We start from the raw sequence: 20,312 nt of genomic DNA on the forward strand, positions 1-20,312 counted from the left end.
GGGAGCACTTCGAATTGACTTGAGCAGGTTAACATTTTTCTCTCTGCGCCAATTCTAGTTTGGCCGCGTGGGATCATCGTGGAAGCATCTCCAATTGCTTCTCTGCTTTGCGAAATCACCTCAGTGATCCATATCGAGTGTAGTCAGGTATGTGAAAAATTCTTCGGCCGCATTGCTTTTGTTTTCCACCGATGGTGTTGGTGGTTTTTCCGTTGTAAGATTGTTGCATAATCTTGCCAGCTCTGCAGTCTGAGACTGCAGTCCACATGGAACTTGTTTTAATATTTACTTTATCTACATATATATTTTTTCTGATATAATTAAGAGCAAGATGTGCACATGTGCGTTGCGACATAGGGCCAGTAGCGTTGATAGATCCGTGCCATGAGGAGATCTAATGGGGCGGTTCAAGCGGAGTGGTTATTCATTACCGATTTTCTTAGGGGCTCAATCCCCTCATTTCGTACCCTTCATTTTGATTCGGCGCTGTCACACGCAGACGTGGAGAAATATGTTCAAATGAGGATTAAGGGATGGCTCTTTCTCACAGAAAAAACACTCAGTGGTTACATTCCATGGTATCGAGGGAGTTTTAAAGGCACCTTGACATAGTGGAAACAGTGGATTACTTGAATATTTTGTAGATTACATTTCAGCAAAATCGCCCTTATTTAAGCGTTAACCGCGCTGCCTAGAGTTTAACCCAAACTCTGGTATTCGTCGAAACTTTGATTTCAGTCTTACTTTGACCGCCCAGGATCGCTACCCTTAGACCACTATTCTCTGAATAAAAGACTGGGCTCGGGTACAAAAATGCATGATCCCTCTCGTGGCGTCTCTGACCGTCTTGTGGGTCAGTTTATCCAAAATCGTAGGTTAGTGAAGAGGGAAAGATATTTCGTTTTAAACTTACATCAGTTTCGTTTGTTCGTGAGTTTGTTGTGAGGATGATATAGATTTTCGACAGATGGAATGCGCATTTATATTGCACACACTTCTTTTTACTCCCTTCGCCTTGTTGTTACACTCGTCTTATACACCTTTCATCAAGAACATAAATCTCTGCACTCAAGTGAGTGTAACTCAAAAATCAAGTGAGGCATTAAATCGGTCCATCACCGAATTAAAAAAAAAAAAACGTAAAAAATAATAGCACCACATGAAATGCTGTAATGCACTGCGCAATACTTGTAGTTAGGCTATTATTTTGCAATAATTCATTTCATTTCATTTTTTTTCATTTGTACGTTTTTTTGTGACCCAATGTATCCCACATTACTTATGGGGATTATGCTTAAGAAAAGAAAGTACTAATTCCACTAAGGCTTGTTGACAATAATTTTTCCCACTATCGAAAAATCACAATAGGAATAACAATACACAAGGCAACCGCATACAAAAATCAGTACCAAAAGTATGAGTGGAAAGCAAGAAAGAAAGCTGAAGAATGTGACACGACCAATTATATATGTATAGCAAAATGCCCCTAATCACAGTCAACAGCAACAAAACTGCAAAAACACATACATGTATGTATGTATGTCATATGAGGTCCTTTAGCAAACAATGAACCTCGCTTTGTCTCCAGCACATACTCAGCCGACCGCCCGCCCCGCCCTGCATACCAGGCGGATTAAACACCGATGCTGTGAGTAGATATATCTACTACATATATGTACATATGTATGTATGTATATCCACTCGGTACTCGGTTGCTTTGTCGGTGGCGTCGAAGCGTGTAATCACCGTGTCAGAGGCGACTGTTGTATCTGCGATCTACATGCAGCACTCAGCCTCGCACACATACATGCACATTTTATTGCAGGATAGCAGATTCATATATGAAACTATTCGCATGTCCTGATTCATATCAAATCCTTGTTTAGTGTTTTGTGTTGAAAGGCATCAGATTAGTGTTTTTAAGATTTTTTCTTGCTTTCTTGCTTTCTTGCTCTCTACTTACTGTTAAAAAGATATTTTTCCGCATATTGGTATGCTTTTTATTGTTGTTTTCTTTGACTATTTTTGCTATTGTTGCATTTGTTAGGCATATGGATTAATAGTTTGTCAACGTTAGCACTTTTGTTTGTCAATGTATTTGCTCCCTTTTCATATATTTTATATATATACATACATACATACGTATATGTGTGTATATAAGTGCTTTGGGGTATTTTCATACTGTTATTTCTGTAACGCGATATTATTTGCATTGTAAGAATGATTATCTGATTATTTTCTTATTAAACCTGCTTTTAGCATTTGGCTGAGATTCTGACAGTTTGCGGTTGCATAGTTTTTCTCTTTAGGATTAACAATAAAAGAGGTATGCCCAGCGACCTATAAAGCTCTTCTAAACCTAAGGACCCCAGAGACTTAAAACACGGCATCGGCGGTAGATAGTGGATGTGGTCAACCTTCCGCTACATTCAGCCTAAACTCGGCTCAGGTTTTCTGTGTTGGCATCGCATTTAATGAATAATGCGATTTAGTGGTGTTTCTTTAGAAAAAGCGACAGAGATGACTAAACAATAATCCCAGCTTTAGCCTGGTGAAGTTTTGGACTGAGTCGCCAGTATCGTTCTCTCAATTTGTTCCTCTATTTCCTGAGCAGTTTTTAAACGTATTGGGCCCCAGTTGGAGTAGTGTCTACTAATTCTCTAGTTAGTTTATCAGTTGGATATCGTTGTGTTCAAGAAGAGAGTTGAGATTATCTATGCCCTCTCTGAGTAATAACTGTGTATTTTCCTCGTAAGTTAATCTCACCACACAGGGGGATGGCGTAGACTTCTGCCTCATAAATGTTCGGGAATTCCCCCATAGGCATCGACAATTTTGTTTTGGGTCCATACATACATATTTGCCCCTTTGTTCTCTGAAGTCTTCGAGCCATATGTGTACCAGTGAGAGTAGCAGAATGAAGATTCCTCTTTAAAATAAACTTGTTTTCAAATAGTTTTTCTGCACAGCTCGATTTTGGATGTTCACTCGATTATACGGATCCTGTTTTATATCATTTTTAGGCTGAGATCGTAGTTTCTCAACGTTCCTAGATAACACGAGTTTTCCGTAGCGAAATTCTTCTCGAGCAAAGTGCATTGCTATTCATTTGGGGCTCTCTGCTCTATAGTTGTATAAAAGGGTTTCGGCTTTAAAGTTAACTTTAGCGCGGTTGTCGGACATCTGCGCATTGCTTTCATAAAACACGAACATTCTAGACGCTGAAACCTAGCGAGCGATTGTCGGAATCCTAGCTATCACCCCTTAGGTACAATGTGGATGTGTACCATCCATCGAAGTAACTTTACTGTGTAATTCTGGCACGTGTTTTTCAACTCACCCCGGTGTTTCGAAAGAAAAACTTTTTTCATTCGACAATTGTCGATTCTGGAAACTAGCTTGGAAGCTATTCTCTCTCTTTTTAAAAGACTAATTGAAAGATCTGCTAACGAGGAGGTCTTAGCGTAATTTTTTTAACTCTGGCAATAAGTTTTCAAAAAATTAAATTATTAAAAAAATTATTTGTGTGTTTAAACAATAAAAACCCAGAAAACAAAACAAACAAATTTAAAAACAAAATAAAAAGAAATGAAATAACTTTCTAAAAATTAAATTTAGTAAAAAATAATCATTTTCTTTTTAAAACATTAGAATCTACGGGTAAAAAAAAATTATTAAAAAAAGTACATAAGTTCCTAAACTTATACGTAACAAGGTAAACTTCCGAACGAAGTTCCCAGGCCGCAATATCCCACGAAACAAAGAGATCAAATGTCCACCAAGATCTTGCGACTTGACACAATTCCACTATGACAAAAAGTTAAAATAAAATTGTGATACGTGCACCCTGTCTTTCCGGAGGAGTCGTGTGGCCATTTAACGGATATTTTTCATACATAAATGCCATACTATAGACTAGAACAATGAAAAAAAAACATTTTGAAAATTTTTGTTGTGTTTTTGTTTAGAAAATAAAAAATCTGCGGTCGTATTGAATCACCCTGTATTTTGGTTTAGACGCTAAACATGAGAAATTATAGCGCGCGAATGCTTACACGAAAGCTGATATTTGTGTAGAAAAGTTTCGCCAAGCTGTTACCCCATTTTTTAAGTTTCAGGGTGAAAACGACTATTCTATTCTATTCTTATTCTATAAAAAGGTCGACACAAACCATTTCTCGGCGACTAATCGCCAAACGGAAACCTTTATTTCCGCTTACTACTAGTAACAGGTTTTTTTTTGACCTCACACATATATTTGGTTTAAATATTAATTATTAAGTTTCTCGCTCATTTACAACCATTTCCGCTTCACAAAGTTGCTACTTACTTTCAAGCGTCGTCCTGAGAGCTCGAAACCACGCAATTATTGAGAAGAACTTTCAAGAAAAAGCGATAACATTAACATAATTTAATTAATAAAATCATAATTGCGGCAACAGTTGCAACTCTAAGCTCGCTTTGATGTTAACGCTAAGCATTCGAAAAAGCTGCCTATTTCCCCCACTCTCTTTTCTCCTTCTATTTACGCCGCGAGACATTTGAAACTTTACCCATTTGTTTGGTTGTTGAGCAAATATAATACAGCAACAACAAGCCGAAGTTCAACAGCAACTTCAAACAATAAATGCAGTAAATAATTAAACTCTTTCTTTTACTCATTTGCCAACCAAACTCGTGCAGAGTGGCTTTGCGGTAAGATAATTACAAAAATACAACAGCCAACAAAAACAATAGAATATTGACAGTCGAAAGAATAAGGTCCATTTAGCGGCTTAAAACCATACCGCCGTTGCTGCTCCATTTGTGGCATTAAGAATAAAACACCTGTAACTAAATATGCAGATACATATGTATGTGTGTGTGTGTGTTCGTGCTTTTAGCTTTGCGTGTGTAACAGTCATAACTTCAAAATAAATATTTTCCTAAGCTTTTGGAGCTCTTTCGCCATATCCCCTCCCCCTTCTTCGCTTCTTCGCACCATTTCTAATTGAGTTTTTCTAACTTTTGCAACGCCAGCAAATGGTAAGCACTACCTGTAACCCGAACTGGTATTGTTCGTCCCACCACCCCCCCTCCAGCACGCATTGTTGCTACATATTTACTCTTCCTTTGTGCCTAATAACCATTCAAGCAACTGAAGTAAATTCCTCACAGGAGTTATTAGCCTGCTCGTCGTTGGGCTTGCATTTGCACGCAGCTAAAAGGGTCACACAACGTCAGTGGAGGGGGGAAGGTGGTGGGTGGGCCTTATACTAGAGCGCGTGTGCTCAGGTGTATCTAATTTCCATCTAAGACTTTTCGAATACTTTTTTAAGATGCACAATAATGTGCCACTCGTGCGGGCAGTAATTAAAATTTACAAAAACAAAGGAAGTGGTTTTTTGTTCTACTTTTCCGCTGGCTTAATGAAAAACTCTATTTTGCAAGTGCATAGTATTGCCTTTCTAAATCAGAATAACCATTTAATACTTTTCATTTCTTTTTTTTGTGTGGTTGATTGACCGCTTAATCAACATTATCCAGGTGCCTTTGATGCGGATCATCTGTAAATCTGATTCAGTTACGGACACCAAATACCGCAAACAGAAGGATTATTGCAGTTTACTCCTATAAATCTTGAAACCATTTCCTTGTAATCAAATTCATACATAGTATACTTGTGAAACAATTTTAACTGCCCAAGGATTAACGGCCGGTTATTAATGGATTTGACTTTCGTAGGAAAATTGTCAATTCTGCACTGTCTTTCGAAAGACTAATTAAAAGATCTGCTAACGTGGAGGTCGTAGCACTATGCTGTTCGCCTTATAACACTTAAATTAAATTAAAAAAAACATATATATTTTTCGTTTTAAAACAGTAAAAATTAATAAATAAACGAAAATTAAATTAGAAAATTTTACCAAAAAAGAAGGAAATACTACTTAAAATTAAATTAGATTAAAATTTATTAAAAAAAAACGAGATAAAACACTTAAAAAAATTGATAAGATCCTTAAACCAAATGAAATAAAAAATTTTTTTTTTGTTTTTAAAACAATAAAACCTAAGAAATAAAAAAATTAAATTAACAAAAGAATAGCAAATTAAATAAAAAAAAATTTTTTATTTTTCTTTTTATGCAATAAAATCCAGAAATTAAAAAACATTTACTAAAAACTCAAAATAAAAAATTGTTAAATAAAAAAAAATAAGTTCCTAAAAGTTAAGTGAAACTAAACAAATATTCTTTTTAAAACAATAACAACCAAACCATAAAAGAAAATCAAATTAAGAAAATAAAAAAATACTAAAATTAAAGAGATAAATAAAGTTATAAAGTTGACACGCCTGTGCTTTGCCCACTCGGCCATTGCGACTGTTGGAGTGACGTGAGCTAAGTGCTTTCTCTCAATTGGTGAATGAGAGAGGTTATTTTTTTCTAAGACTTTTGTGCTAGAATAAGCCAGCTAGCCTGAGTAACCTAACCTAGCCTAAGAGGTTGCCTTCTTAACAACATTTACAATGCGTAATTACAATTATTTGATGTTACAGTGTTCGCTTTATCTCTACAAAAAAGTATTCACCCGTGTATTGTTTGCTAGCAACGTTTTTTTTTTTGTAACTGTTATCTCTTATATTTCATTGCCATTAAGGGATTTGAGTTTAATGGTAAATAAGATGACACATGAAACAGTTTTTTTTTTATGTAATAACAACTTGTAATAAAAATCTATTTCCGCTTACTGATAGTCTTATCTACATAATACGCAAAAATAAGTTCTGTTTTGGTTTACAAAATCAAAATTTTCCTTTGAAATTTCAGGGAAAGGAATATGACTGAATGGTTCGAATTTGGTAATATATAATTTGGTAAAAATCTTTTGAAGTTTTTTATGCCGTATTTCTACAGGGCTTTATTTATATCGTTTCGAGGCTCGTTACACAATCCTCCTCACTATTTTGAAGAGCAAATATGTACATTACAGAGCAACAGAAAAAAAGCATTTTTGCAGGAAATTCGGAATATAAAAACACACTTTTTTAGCTGAACTTATATCGTCGACACTCATAGTCGAATTTTAAAGTATAATATGTATATCGATTGTCTTCTCGTGAGGATTTTTTTTTTTTTTGTTCCAAAGTTCATTGACTTCAATTACCCCGTTCCAGTACTTACCCTCGAGATCTTAGTTCCTACCATCCTAAGGGACCAACCTTAGGTCAGTAAATTAATACCCTCCTTTTGCTAGGGAAGTTTTGAGATTACTCCAGTAGAACTATTTAAAAAAAAAAATTAATAATAATAATAATTTAAGTGTCATCAAAAACCTTAAAAAGGCGAACCCTAGGTTCGATAAAAAAAAATAAATCTTGAAATGACTTTACAAAAATACTTAATACACTCCTGTGCGAGGATTTTTTTTTTTGTTTATTTGTAAGGTGGTGCGGCCTAATGCACATGTCTACGCGCATAAATAGTTTCTGTTTGTCTCATTTTACTGTTTCGAAACATCTCGAAATCCGAAACGAATGCAACGTCTATTGCAAAAGCTCATTGACAATTCATGATCAGTCATTGCTCAAATACAATTTTTTTTGTATGTAAGTTTATCGGTATGCAAATAAATGGCATATATTTGCATGTAAGTGTAGTTGCAATATGTTTTGCAAGAAACTAAAACAAAAATAAAATATTTACATCTGAAACCTGTTTTCTCAGCTCATAAGCTACACAAATGATGTTAATGAGCTGAGATCTGTCACTTCAAGTGCTCAGGCGAATTGAGCACTTCAGGTTCGTTGTATGACGTGAACATTCAAAAAAAAAACAAATATTCAAAAACCCACAAACATACATACACATATTTATGTACATACATGAGTCCTAGAGGCTGTAGGTAAACATTCAGAAACCTGATAATTTAGAATAAACAAATAAACAGCAAACAGCAATATACCAACAACAATTTATGAGATAAGCAAGTCGGTGAGCTCAGTCTTAATCATGACGACGCTATTTAACGACTGTCGTTTATTCAGACTTCGAAAATTGCAAATCAGTTGTCCGGAATCAGTTTCGATTTTTAACTGCTCAAGACAAGTTCGCTAAAATTCTTACTAAATTTTGTGTGTTTAATAAAAAATATATATATTTTTATTTAAAATTAATCTAACAAAATGCGTTCCCTCTGCACGCTTCTACTACTATTCGCACTGGCGCAGCCGCCAGCCGCATTTGCTGCTGAAAAGAATTTGGTTTGCTTTTACGACTCAGCCAGTTATCTGCGTCAAGGTAAGTTACACAAATTTTTTTTTTTAATTCTATACTAAACTTTTGTATATCTTTGCTTTCTCCACTCTACTTGCAGGCTTCGCCAAACTACTGCCCTCTGACCTTGAGCTTGGCCTCAACTTCTGCTCGCATCTGATTTACGGCTATGCTGGCCTTAAGCCGCAGACATTCGAGGTCTTCAGTCTCAATGTCGATCTTGATATGTTTCATTATCATGAAATTGTGCTGCTAAAGGCGAAATACCCGAAGATGAAAGTATTTCTAAGTGTTGGTGGCGATCGCGATGTGGATGAGGCAAATCCCCTTAAATATCTTGGCCTATTGGAAAGTGGACGCGCAGATCAACAGAATTTCATTGATAGCGCAATTTCGCTGCTGAAACGCAATGGCTTTGATGGTCTCGATTTGGCATTCCAATTGCCACGCAATAAGCCGAGGAAGGTGCATGGCTCTGTGGGTTCGGTTTGGAAGCAATTCAAGAAGATATTCACTGGTGACTACGTTGTGGATCCGCTAGCTAGTGAGCATAAGGAACAGTATACGGAATTCACACAAAATTTGCGCACAGCTTTGCAGCGCTCGAATCTTTCGCTGTCGATGACTGTCTTGCCGAATGTTAATTCAACATGTGAGTATTTCGGAGGATATAAGTAATCAATAAATATTATTGTGGAGGACATTGGTAGTTATATGTATAAGTCAGAGAGGAGATCTTAGTGAGTAATTAGAAACCTTTAGTCTACTTGCAATCAGGGCTTTTGATGCCTTCAATGATCCCACAGACCCTAGCAAATCTAAGGAAGCTGCTAATTTGAAACAGTTCAGGATTTTCGCAGACCGGAAAAATTGGAGTAGCAAAGCTGCACCGCTCAGCCTTAGATATATGATACCAGTGTACCGCTTACTTATATCGGAGGTTTCTGTTTCAAAAAGCGATGGTAGCAAAGCGTACCTACCAGGCCTCTCATCCTTCCAGTTGAAGATCCTTCAGATACTGATTTACCTGCAAGTATGTATATAAGAAATATAATTATTTAGGAGAGACTATGTAGCTCTCAGCACTCCTACCTGAAGGGTGGATCAGTGAATTCGCGTTGCCTGCCTGGATATCGAAGGGTCTTTTAGTAGTGAGCTTCGCGAAGCGATAGCAAAAGCCCGGCCCCATCTCGGAGTCGACCATCGCACGTATGATCTGCAACAGAACTGTCGGTAGTCCCAGTGACACTGTCCAGCGTGTGTTGAGAAGAAGTACTTCGCAAATTATGCTACTCGCCTATGCTGGCGATGGGGAAAGCTTCTATAACCTGGAATTGGTCTTCGCACTTTCTACCAACCCTGCTAAGAGTTCAGTTTGTTCACAAGGAGATATAAAAATCGTAATGCCAAGCTTTCGGATCAGCGCGTACCGAAGCTCGCCTTTGGTGCCATTACTGAGATCTCCAGCAGTTGATAAGGAAGACATTCAATTCTTCTATTATGAAACAGGCTCTCAGACACATTATTTAAATTTTTTTATAGAAACTGCTTGATGGCAGTATCTTAAATGTAGGATTACTCTGTTTTTCACTTCCTGCTCTTAGCTTTATTCGTATTAAATGGATCAAACCTCTATTATTTTAAGTTTAATTTCACACACACTTTTCTCCTTTCAGGGTACTTTGATGTGCCAAAAATCAAAAATAATTTCGAATTCATCAATCTACTCGCCTTCGACTTTCTCACACCGGAACGCAATCCCGAAGAGGCGGACTACACGGCACCCATCTATCCGCCTGTCGAACAAAATCGCCTGCCACACTACAACATAGAATTTCAAGTGGACTATTGGCTACAGAATCAATGTCCAGCACAAAAGTTAAACCTTGGCATTGCAACTTATGGACGCGCTTGGAAAATGACACCCAACTCGGGCTTCTCCGGCGCGCCCGTTGTCCCTGAAACAGATGGCCCTGCACCAGCTGGCCTACAATCACAAATTCCTGGACTGCTCAGTTGGCCAGAGATTTGCGCCAAAATGCCGAATAAAGTGAATGCTGAATATCGTGGTGAGAATGCACCCCTACGCAAGGTGACCGATTTGCAGCAGCGTTATGGTAATTATGCTCTGCGACCGGCGGACGATAATGGCGAGCATGGCATTTGGGTGAGCTACGATGATCCGGATTTTGCTGCGATAAAAGCGAGCTATGTGCGCACCAAGGGGTTGGGCGGTGTGGCGCTCTACGATTTGAGTTATGATGATTTTCGTGGACTTTGCACCGGTTCGAGGTTCCCCATTTTGCGCGCAATCAAACACTTCTTATAAGTTTAGTCTATAGATGTATAGTTATGTATGTATATTTTATTTTTTATGGTAAATACTTAATTGTACGGTTTTACTTAGTTGTGTTAGAAAATTAAATAAAATTGCCATATTCGTAAATTACGCGATATTTTATTGATTGAGTTCTATTCTAATCGACGGCAAGTAGTCGCCTTAGAGTATAACCTTCTCGATTTGACCCTGAAACGTGTGATGTTTGAGCGATTACTCAACGCTTGCTTCTTTATTTGGACTCACTGCTTGACTGGTTATTTTTTTTTCTTATTTGTTTACTAAATCGATTAATTTGTATTTTAAGTACCGCAGCAAATCGTGCAAAGCAGCTATAATCAGAAAATATGAACTCAAATTTAAAAATAACACAAACAAATCTTTTGTTGTCCATTTATTGCGCTGTCGTCTCTCGCCTCTCGGCAATCGCAAGCACCGACACTCGAAATAAGTTCGAGAACATTAATTAACGAGTACAAACACGCATTTGTATGCTAATATTTGTTGACGTGCTCCTATTTCCGAGCGCTTACTCACCCACAATCCATTTAATTCTAATTCCTCCCCCGAATCTTCGCTCATCCAAATGCTTTGCCTTTAAAAAAAAAAAGCACCGGCTGCTTATCACTTTTCTCGCACTCCAAACCCCACTCAAAGCTCCGGCGATCAGCTGTTCGATCTCGATCTTCGCATAATGCCACCACCACGTGAGCTCTCCATCAAACTTGAGTTGAGCTTTTGAAGCTCAGCTCCTCACGCCCAGCTGACCAACGGTGGTAGCATTCATTTCATTTGCGGCTCAGTGACATTTATAGCTCAACGATTTTAGTTTCAATTTTACTTTTGTTTTGTGCAGTTCGTTCTTTATCAAGTAAACGCATAAATTACACATCGGTGGCATTATTTACAACTTGTTAATCCAGTATTTTTTTGTAAGATGAAGCTATTCGCCTTACTTTCACTGGCACTGGGTCTGCTGGTTGCCCAATCGAGCGCCGCCAATCTCGTCTGCTACTATGACTCGGCCAGCTATATACGCGAAGGTGAGGAAGCAAGCCTATGTTGGCAATCGCAAATATTTATTTTCTAGATAAATCTCATTTACGACATTTGTTTGTTTGTTCGTTTAATTGTCTGTTTGTGCGCGTGTGGCCATGGAAAGTAAAAGCACTTATTTGTTGTAGTTTTGTGGAATTTCTTGGTTAAACTCAGATGGGGTGCATAATAGATTACTAAAGATAAGATTCATAATATATTATACGTTATAAAACTTATAATAAACCTTGTTGTTCGTTAACGTATCACTTAGCAAAGTATTTTTTCTTCCGCAAACGACCCTAATATGTATTTAAATTTTGTTGTAGGAAATCGTAACAACTGATACATAATTTAAGATTTTAGCTTGTAAAAAGCCAAGTTCGTCACTTGTCAGCTGTATCTCGATGATCCTTAGCCTGAAATCACACCGAATTTATATAACCAAACGAAAGGCAACAATGTCCTTCCAAAATTTCTTAAAATTTGTTTACTAGTGTGGTTAGGTAAATTTTTTCTATGCATCTTGTAAATAATCGAAATTTGGGTCACATCGATCACTATTTTCGGTAGTCCACACCGTAGTAGACATCGCATCAGTGACTTGAGAGTAAAAAAAAAAATCAATTTGTTTTTTAGTTTCTATTTCACTTAGGCTACACAAAAATGTTTCTCATGCCATTAGAAAGACTCGTCATCATAAATACTATTGAGTTGAGTTAGATTAGCTTGGCTGAGATCCTACTGGATGCCTCATGTAAACTACAACTGGTCGCTTGTGCCATCGAGAGTGAGAACAGAAGTGGTCCAACGATACCTTCTGGCGTTGCCTTCGTTGCGTGATTGTTGTGATAAAGATGGTGTGAGACTGTGTCCCGCAAGCACTAAGAGCAGTAAGTAGAGCATAGACTAATAGCAATTACTTTTCTACAAAAAATTTTGCCTTTTCATTGCTCTCTCTTTTGGATTTGTGCGTAGAGGGCGCTGAGAAGGTAGCATTTTTCGTTAGAAAAAAAAACGCCATTAGTCTATTGCTTCAGAAAATCATTGACAGTTTGTAGTATTTGGCTTCGTGTTCTAATCCTATGTCTAACTTCGTCCTGAGATTGCTTATAGACGCGGTCCTCATTAGCCGATGATAGTCTTTCATCGATTTTTAATAGCGCATCAGTCTTGTCTCTAGTTGATAAGTCACCTTTCTGTTACTATAAATTTCATATATATTGGTTCTGCACTGCCATCACAGAATTTACTGTCTTAATGGCAGCCTGAGTGCCAATGAATATATTCACCTGAGAGATAGGGATGGTTATTCTGACACCGTAAGCTTCAAGGTTCTAGCAGAATACACACGCTCCCACATCTGTACAGACATTACATATATATTTGGGGATTGTATCAAAGCTCTCTCCCCACCCTATCGTTTTGTATTATTTACTCGTATTGGGTCAGGTCCCTCTTTGAAATTGATTTGAGGAATAACGTAATCTTGGCAGTCGTTCAAAGATCTGTAACAAAATATCCGCTGAGTCAACTGTCTTGGAAATTTTAGTCAGAGCGCAGACTTTTCTGCGATGTTCTAGGTCACTAAGTGCTCTTGTTATACATAAATTGGCTAGTCTGTATACGTCCCCCAACGTTCTGGTGTAAGTCGTTTTATTTACTGCGGTCTACCATACCAATATCTGGTATATTAGAGGTGGAGAATTTGGAGAAACTTTTCTTCCACATACAATATCCACTTCAGTTTACTGCCTCTTACGCCTCACAGTTTAACCTTCTTTGTACAGTTACACATATATTTCCGCAAAACCCCGCACCCGCAGAGTATTATACTTAACGACTGAAGGCATCTTACTATAATGATGATGGCTTGGTCATACGGGGATAAAAAAAACCTCTTTGGTTGAAGTCATAGATGAGCTCCAGTCAGCCTTTACTGTCTGACACCTCAAAGTATTTTCGAGCCAGCTATCTATGCCAAAAGAGACGCCACTCTACGCTACCCTACGATGGGAAGAACTATTTCTGTGGACTTTCCCTTCGTATAGGCACGTTGACTTATGGATAGTAGTCCTAATATGAGGCCAGAGGGCCAGAGGAAATATACCAGATTTGAAGTAGAAAACAGGTCGAAATTTTGCAATTTTTTTAAATAAACAACCCTAATACATACATGCGTTTGGAATAAATAATTCAATGTGGTTTAGTAGCATTAAAATTGATGCAGTTTTTCCTGTTTACTATTTTTTTTTATGCGAACGTTTCACTTTCTATACATACATGCATATGAATACAGATATACACATATATATATTTATTTAGTTGTACTTTTTCTAAGGAAGTAATTAATCTAAAGTAATTGACTTTATTTTGCTCAATTGTATTCGCTTATAATTACACAAGCAAGTATTCAATACTTTTACCAGCAAATTTACCCTACATTGAGATTATTGTTTTTTTGTTTTGCCATAAATAACTAAAAAAAGATAACGCGCCATGTAACTTAGGACTAAGTACTTATGTACATATGTACATACTTTGTAAACAAGTGTAGCTTTAAAAATTATCACTTGTCTCGGAAGCTGCGTATCAGCTGCACACAAAGATGGGTCACTGGCTTATCAGAAGGTTGCGGTGTAGAACAATAAGCCGCGGATTAGAAAGGCAAAAGTATCACAAAGCTGTTACATTGAACCCGACTAAAATATGTGCGGAGAGGAATTGATATACTATGTACATTTTATCTAATTATGGACTCTTGACATAAAATTTACATATCTATGTATGGTATAGTACATTTGAGTGAAACGATCATCATTTTATTCAATTAAAAATAAACAAAATAATGAATACAAAAATTCACAGTTAATTGAAATTCCACAGTACGCGTGCTCAAATATAAATATGTATACAGAAACATAAACATTAGGATGCATCATTTTTTATTTTATTAATCGATCTTAACAAAATGAAATTTTCAGAATGCCGAAACAATTCATTTGACGTAACAGCAGATAAATGTACCTTAAAAATTAATAAAAGCATATGTATTTTTACACTTACTCAAAGACCTTTTATAGTAGGTACGAGGAGGATTTTGAATTTCGGGGGTTTGACAAAAGTCCAGGTGTATATCTCTCATAATAAGAAGGTAACGGTATTTTATATGGAGCGTTCTTAGAAAGCTCAAATTTCTATAAGAAATACATTACCGGGCACTATGTGCCCAAGTCCCCTTACTAAGGTGTGAAGCTATGCCACCGTTCTAGGGTTAAGTTATCACCCTAACGTAGAACTATTTTAAAACAACTGTTTTATTGCTGGATGTACATACAAAGGTGTCACCGAAAAATCTAAAAAGACGACCGCTAGCTTCGGCTATAAAAAAATCTTTTTTTAAAACTGGACTCAGGGCTGTCATTGGTTGGTGTAGGGCGAACTTTTTTTTTGCTAGTAAGGTGGTATGTATCTAGTTCCTGAAAATGGTAATTCTACTGCTGAGTACGCCGTCATCTGTTGAGGATGCTCAGATGTATTTGATATCGTTGGTCTTAACCTTACAGATCTCGGCCTTAACCTTATACATAGATCACGGCGTTTAGTAGTTTAGAGGGGTAAGAAAAAATAGATCGAGCTGGTGGTTGAAGTGCTATAGATGTGGTAACTCTTGGAAATAAGCAATCAATTCACGAAACATTTCGTAGCCACTTTTAGCTTTGAAACATTAAAGACCATTTCCCACAATCATTCTCGTTTTTTTATGTCACGGTATAGATGATATATCTATACAAAATGGAAAAGGTTTGGGAATAGGATGTGTGACCCTGATTCCGTAGACGACGAGTATCGATAGAGTCAAATAGCATTGAGTAAACTAAGAAAGATATACATATTTGAAATAGGTCTGAATATCTGGAAAAATATCGCAAAAGAGAGTGGGAACTGGTGAAGATTTTTTTTGGTTCTATCTAGACTTAATAAGCGTTTGTTTATTTGTAGTGTAGGAAAAAGTAGAAATTTCATTGGAATACTTTCTGAATGTACCTAAAATGGTGTATCGTTACCGTATGTATGGCGAGATTAAAATAAAAAAGCTTTTTTCTCACTTTTCCATCACTGCTGTAAATTACTTTGGTTTTATTAAAAAGAACATTTTTGTTAGGAAATAATAATTTGAAGAAATTTAAATTTGTGAATATGTGTGTAAATGGTAATTTTTTTTTATAAAAAATCTTTTAAATGCAAAATTATTAAAAAAAAATAGTTTTCTTGAAATAAATACAATTTTCGGAAGTGCACCAAAATTATTCAATTATGGAAGAAAATCGTTAAAATTAAAAAAAAAAAAAAACGGACCCGACCTAATGCTATGCACTGTACAACGTACGTACATACGCAGTTCACACAATATCACTTGACCGCTAACCACTCAATTGACCGCCAACACCTCTCACAACACTCTGAAAAATAGATACATAAATACATATATACATTAGTATTCCACTGCTGAATTTATTAGCATTCGTATGACAAGTGACAAGTCGCAGTGTGAATCACATAAATAGCTAGCCAGAAGCTGGAACCTGTTAATGACGTAAGCTTCATCTACATTCATATACTACTATTGTTGTGATCAGACAATAAGCGGTGCTTCACAGTCCAGATCAAAATGAGCAACAAAACAAAAAAAAAATAAAAGATTTCCAAATAAAAAGCACCGCCGCACTACGCGTTCTATTGCAATTTTTGAGGGGCTTTGGGTTGCGCTTATTTTAATTTTCCGGTGTATGTAATTTACATATGTAAATTAAGTATGTACATAGTTTATTTCCTTGAAATAAACTAACTTTTGTTATCGTGATTGTCATTTTGTTTTGAATCCCATTCCGTCCGTTTTGTCCCCCATCCATACATGTTAACACTTGGGTATTGTTGTTTTGTATTTTTGTCACGCATGCATACACTATTTTCATTTACGCACGTAGTATCTACATTTGAATGATTGCATTGCAATAAAGTAAACAATAAATATTATTTGATCTTCACACTTCGAAAAAAAAAAAAAATATTTACGTATACGCAGGTCTTGGCAAACTGCTCACACCCGACCTCGAGATCGCTCTACAATTCTGCTCTCACTTAATTTACGGCTATGCCGGTATCAACCCAAACACCTATCAGGTGCAGAGTCTGCACGAAGACTTGGACATAAGCAAGCATCAGTATTCCGAGGTCACAGCGCTGAAGCGTAAATATCCACATCTGAAAGTATTGCTGAGTGTTGGTGGCGATCAAGATATCGATCCCGAGCATCCCAACAAGTATCTTGAGCTGTTGGAGGGCGAGAAGGTCAAGCAAACTTCATTCATCAACTCAGCCTACTCGCTGGTGCGTTCCTATGGCTTTGACGGCTTGGATTTATCCTTCCAATTTCCGCGCAACAAACCACGCAAAGTACACTCCGATGTCGGCATGGTGTGGAAGAAATTCAAGAAGCTTTTCACGGGCGATTTCATAGTGGACGAGAAGGCCGAGCAGCACAAGGAAGAGTTCACGGCGTTTGTTCGTGATGTGAAAAATGCTTTGCGTCCGGACAATATGATGCTGACGCTAACGGTGCTGCCGAATGTCAACTCGTCCTGTAAGTGCACTTGAAAATCTTGTAAATAAGTATGTAAAACTTACTCACACTCTTTGCACAGGGTATTTTGATGTGCCAGCATTGGTTGGCAATTTGGACTTTGTCACGCTGGCAACCTTCGATTTCCTGACACCCGAACGCAATCCACAAGAGGCCGACTACACTGCGCCACTCTACGAGCTCTACGATCAGAACCGCTTGCCACACTACAACGTCAACTTCCAGGTCGATTATTGGCTTGCGCAGCAGTGTCCGGCCAGCAAAATCAATGTCGGTATTGCCGCCTATGGTCGCGCTTGGAAGCTAACCACCGATTCAGGCATGACCGGCACACCGGTAGTGCAGGACACAGATGGCCCAGCGCCTGCTGGCATGCAGAGCCAAAAACCAGGTTTACTATCCTGGCCTGAGGTGTGCGCTAAACTGCCGAATCCGGCCAATGCCTATCTGAAGGGCGCCGATGCACCATTGCGTCGTGTAAGCGACCCAACCAAGCGTTATGGCACTTACGCGTTCCGACCAGCCGACGGCAACGGCGAACACGGCTTGTGGGTGAGCTACGAAGATCCCGATACGGCTGCCAATAAAGCTGCTTATGTGCACTCGAAGAACTTGGGCGGCTTGGCGTTGTTCGATCTAAGCTACGATGACTTCCGTGGGCTGTGTACTGGGGATAAATATCCTATTTTGCGCGCAGCCAAGTTCCGTTTGTAAACATCCTCGTTGCTATTTTTTCACGAAACTTTATCGATTTTTATTTTGCTATATTCCATTATTTTTCCAAATAAACAATCAATTTTTTACCTAAAAAAAAGTTTAGCCAATATTTCTGTGTTATCGCCGCGATAATGAGCGTATTTCCAGTGATCTCGCTGAACCTTTAAGGCATACGCTGATAAGTTTCTGAGAAAGCTGTTTTATATGCGCGAACTTGATTTTTAGCTTGGAAATATTATTTCTATTTCGTACTGCAAGCAGATTAGACGTCCCAAATGAAATTTCTGCTTGTCTCACTAGCTTTCCTAGCGTATACGTGCTGGGCGTCCGCGTCCATATTGGAACGCAATTTAGTGTGCTTTTACAATTCCAATGCCGCCACGCATACAGGTTACATTTTGAATTTCACTAATTTTTCCCTCCACTAACATCTCTTCCACAGGTGCAGCTCATTTTAGCACTGCTGATTTGGAAATTGCTTTGCAGTTTTGCACACACGTCATCTACGGCTATGTGGGCATCAAGCCGGACACCTTCCAGCTGATGAGCCTCAATGAAAATCTGGATATACAGCGGCGTCACTTCGCCACCATCACAGCGCTCAAAGATAAGTTCCCATACGTGAAATTTTTGCTGAGTGTTGGTGGCGATCGCGACTCTGGCGAACATGAGAAGTATATAAACCTGCTGGAGGCGGGCCGCCAAAAGCAAACAGCCTTTATAGACTCGGCGCGCGACTTTTTGCGTAGCTACAATTTTGATGGCTTGGATTTGGCTTTCCAGCTGCCGCGCAACAAGCCAAGAAAGGTGCATTCGGACGTCGGTTCGGCGTGGAAGAGTTTTAAGAAGTTCTTTACAGGCGACTTCATCGTTGACGAGAAGGCAGATGATCACAAGGAAGAGTTGACAGACTTAATTAAGGATCTGAAGAATACGCTGCGTGCGGATAATATGTTGTTGTCATTGACGGTGCTGCCAAATGTTAACTCGAGTTGTAAGCATTAAAAATACTTAGGTTGTTTTCGGAAGCAAGAAAATCGGAGATGCAGGAATGGGCTCGATCGCTCGATCCCTAAAACGGTAAAGCAAATTTATTACACAGAGCGACAATCACAAACCTACATCTTCGCTTGCTTCCATTACTACCCGTCTTTCACTCACTAGCTATGTATTTGCATACACCTCTTCAGGGTACTTCGATGGACCAGCGATCGCCGACAGCTTGGACCTCATCAATTTGGCCACCTTCGATTTCCTCACACCCGAACGCAATCCGGAGGAAGCTGATTACACCGCACCTCTCTACGAGTTGTACGATCAAAATCGTCTGCCCCACTACAATATTAACTTCCAAGTCGAAAATTGGATACTGCAACGCGTACCCGGCAACAAGATTAACGTTGGTGTTGCTACCTATGGACGCGCTTGGAAAATGTCTAAAGAGTCCGGTACCACTGGCTTGCCTGTGGTGCCTGCAACAGAGGGCGCAGCACCTGCTGGTCCAGTGTCGAAGACACCAGGTCTCCTCAATTGGCTCGAAGTTTGTCAGCGTCTGCCAAACCCTTCGAATATCAATGCCAAAGGTGCTGAGGCTCCACTACGTCGCATCAGCGATCCCACCAAACGTTATGGCACTTATGCTTTCCACACCGCTGATGAGGATGGCGCTAATGGCGTATGGGTGAGTTATGAGGATCCCGATACGGCCGCCAGCAAGGCGGGTTATGTGAAGGCAAAGAATTTGGGTGGCGTGGCGTTGTTCGATCTCACCTTGGATGACTTCCGTGGCCAGTGTACCGGCGATAAGTTCCCCATGCTGAGAGCTGTTAAATACCGGCTGCTTTAAGTGAATTGGAGGAGGAAACATAAAGAATATATATATGTAGATGCAGTTTTTGATTTGAGTAATCAATAGTAGGCACAGCGTTATTTAGATGCAAGGATTTTAAAATATTTATCGATCAGTGATGTTTGTTGTTGTTACCTAATTTCGAGTTTGTGCTTTCTGGAAGAGTGGAAAATAAATTCATTGTTTTATTGCTTATGAAATTAAAATTTACTTATTTAAAAATTAAATCACTGCAGGTAAATTTTGTTGTAGTTTTTATTTATTTACACTACACATTCTGTGCCACGTATTTGGCTGAGCTTTTCTTGCAATATCTGGAATTCGCCTTGAAACTATCACAAAAGTCGGGGAACAGACGATTCTAAGCCACCTGTTGACGTGAAGTGGCAAAAATTTATGTTCAAACAAACACACAAAAATAAACTTTTCAGTCATTGAGCAAAAGGAAAGGAGCTGTAAGCTCTCGGCTTTGGCG

General features: G+C 38.3%; 2 protein-coding genes across 4 annotated transcripts; both read left to right on the top strand.

Moving 5' to 3' along the window:
- The first annotated feature begins 8,019 nt into the window (after nt 1–8,019).
- On the top strand, nt 8,020–10,703 carry LOC118741233 (chitinase-like protein Idgf1). The gene is made up of 3 exons (XM_036473144.1): nt 8,020–8,278; nt 8,355–8,906; nt 9,931–10,703. Exons 1-3 carry the CDS (start codon nt 8,164–8,166, stop codon nt 10,581–10,583), a joined length of 1,320 nt encoding a protein of 439 aa, XP_036329037.1. The 5' UTR covers nt 8,020–8,163; the 3' UTR covers nt 10,584–10,703.
- A 674-nt stretch (nt 10,704–11,377) lies between these two features.
- LOC118741231 (chitinase-like protein Idgf2) lies at nt 11,378–20,043 on the top strand. 3 transcript variants are annotated; one of them, XM_036473143.1, is made up of 3 exons: nt 11,378–11,635; nt 18,431–18,982; nt 19,179–20,032. In XM_036473143.1, the coding sequence occupies exons 1-3, from the start codon at nt 11,530–11,532 to the stop codon at nt 19,832–19,834; spliced, it is 1,314 nt and encodes a 437-aa protein (XP_036329036.1). In that variant the 5' UTR covers nt 11,378–11,529; the 3' UTR covers nt 19,835–20,032. The 3 variants fall into 3 exon arrangements, with proteins under 3 accessions (XP_036329036.1, XP_036329035.1, XP_036329034.1); XM_036473142.1 differs by lacking the exons at nt 18,431–18,982; nt 19,179–20,032 and adding exons at nt 16,714–17,271; nt 17,333–18,074 and having other exon boundaries at nt 11,380–11,635; XM_036473141.1 differs by lacking the exon at nt 11,378–11,635 and adding an exon at nt 18,215–18,378 and having other exon boundaries at nt 19,179–20,043.
- Nucleotides 20,044–20,312: the final 269 nt, after the last annotated feature.

This window comes from Rhagoletis pomonella, unplaced genomic scaffold, assembly GCF_013731165.1.
Source record: "Rhagoletis pomonella isolate Grant_MI unplaced genomic scaffold, Rhpom_1.0 Rhpom_scaffold_00006, whole genome shotgun sequence".
NCBI classification, from domain to species: Eukaryota; Metazoa; Arthropoda; class Insecta; order Diptera; family Tephritidae; genus Rhagoletis; species Rhagoletis pomonella.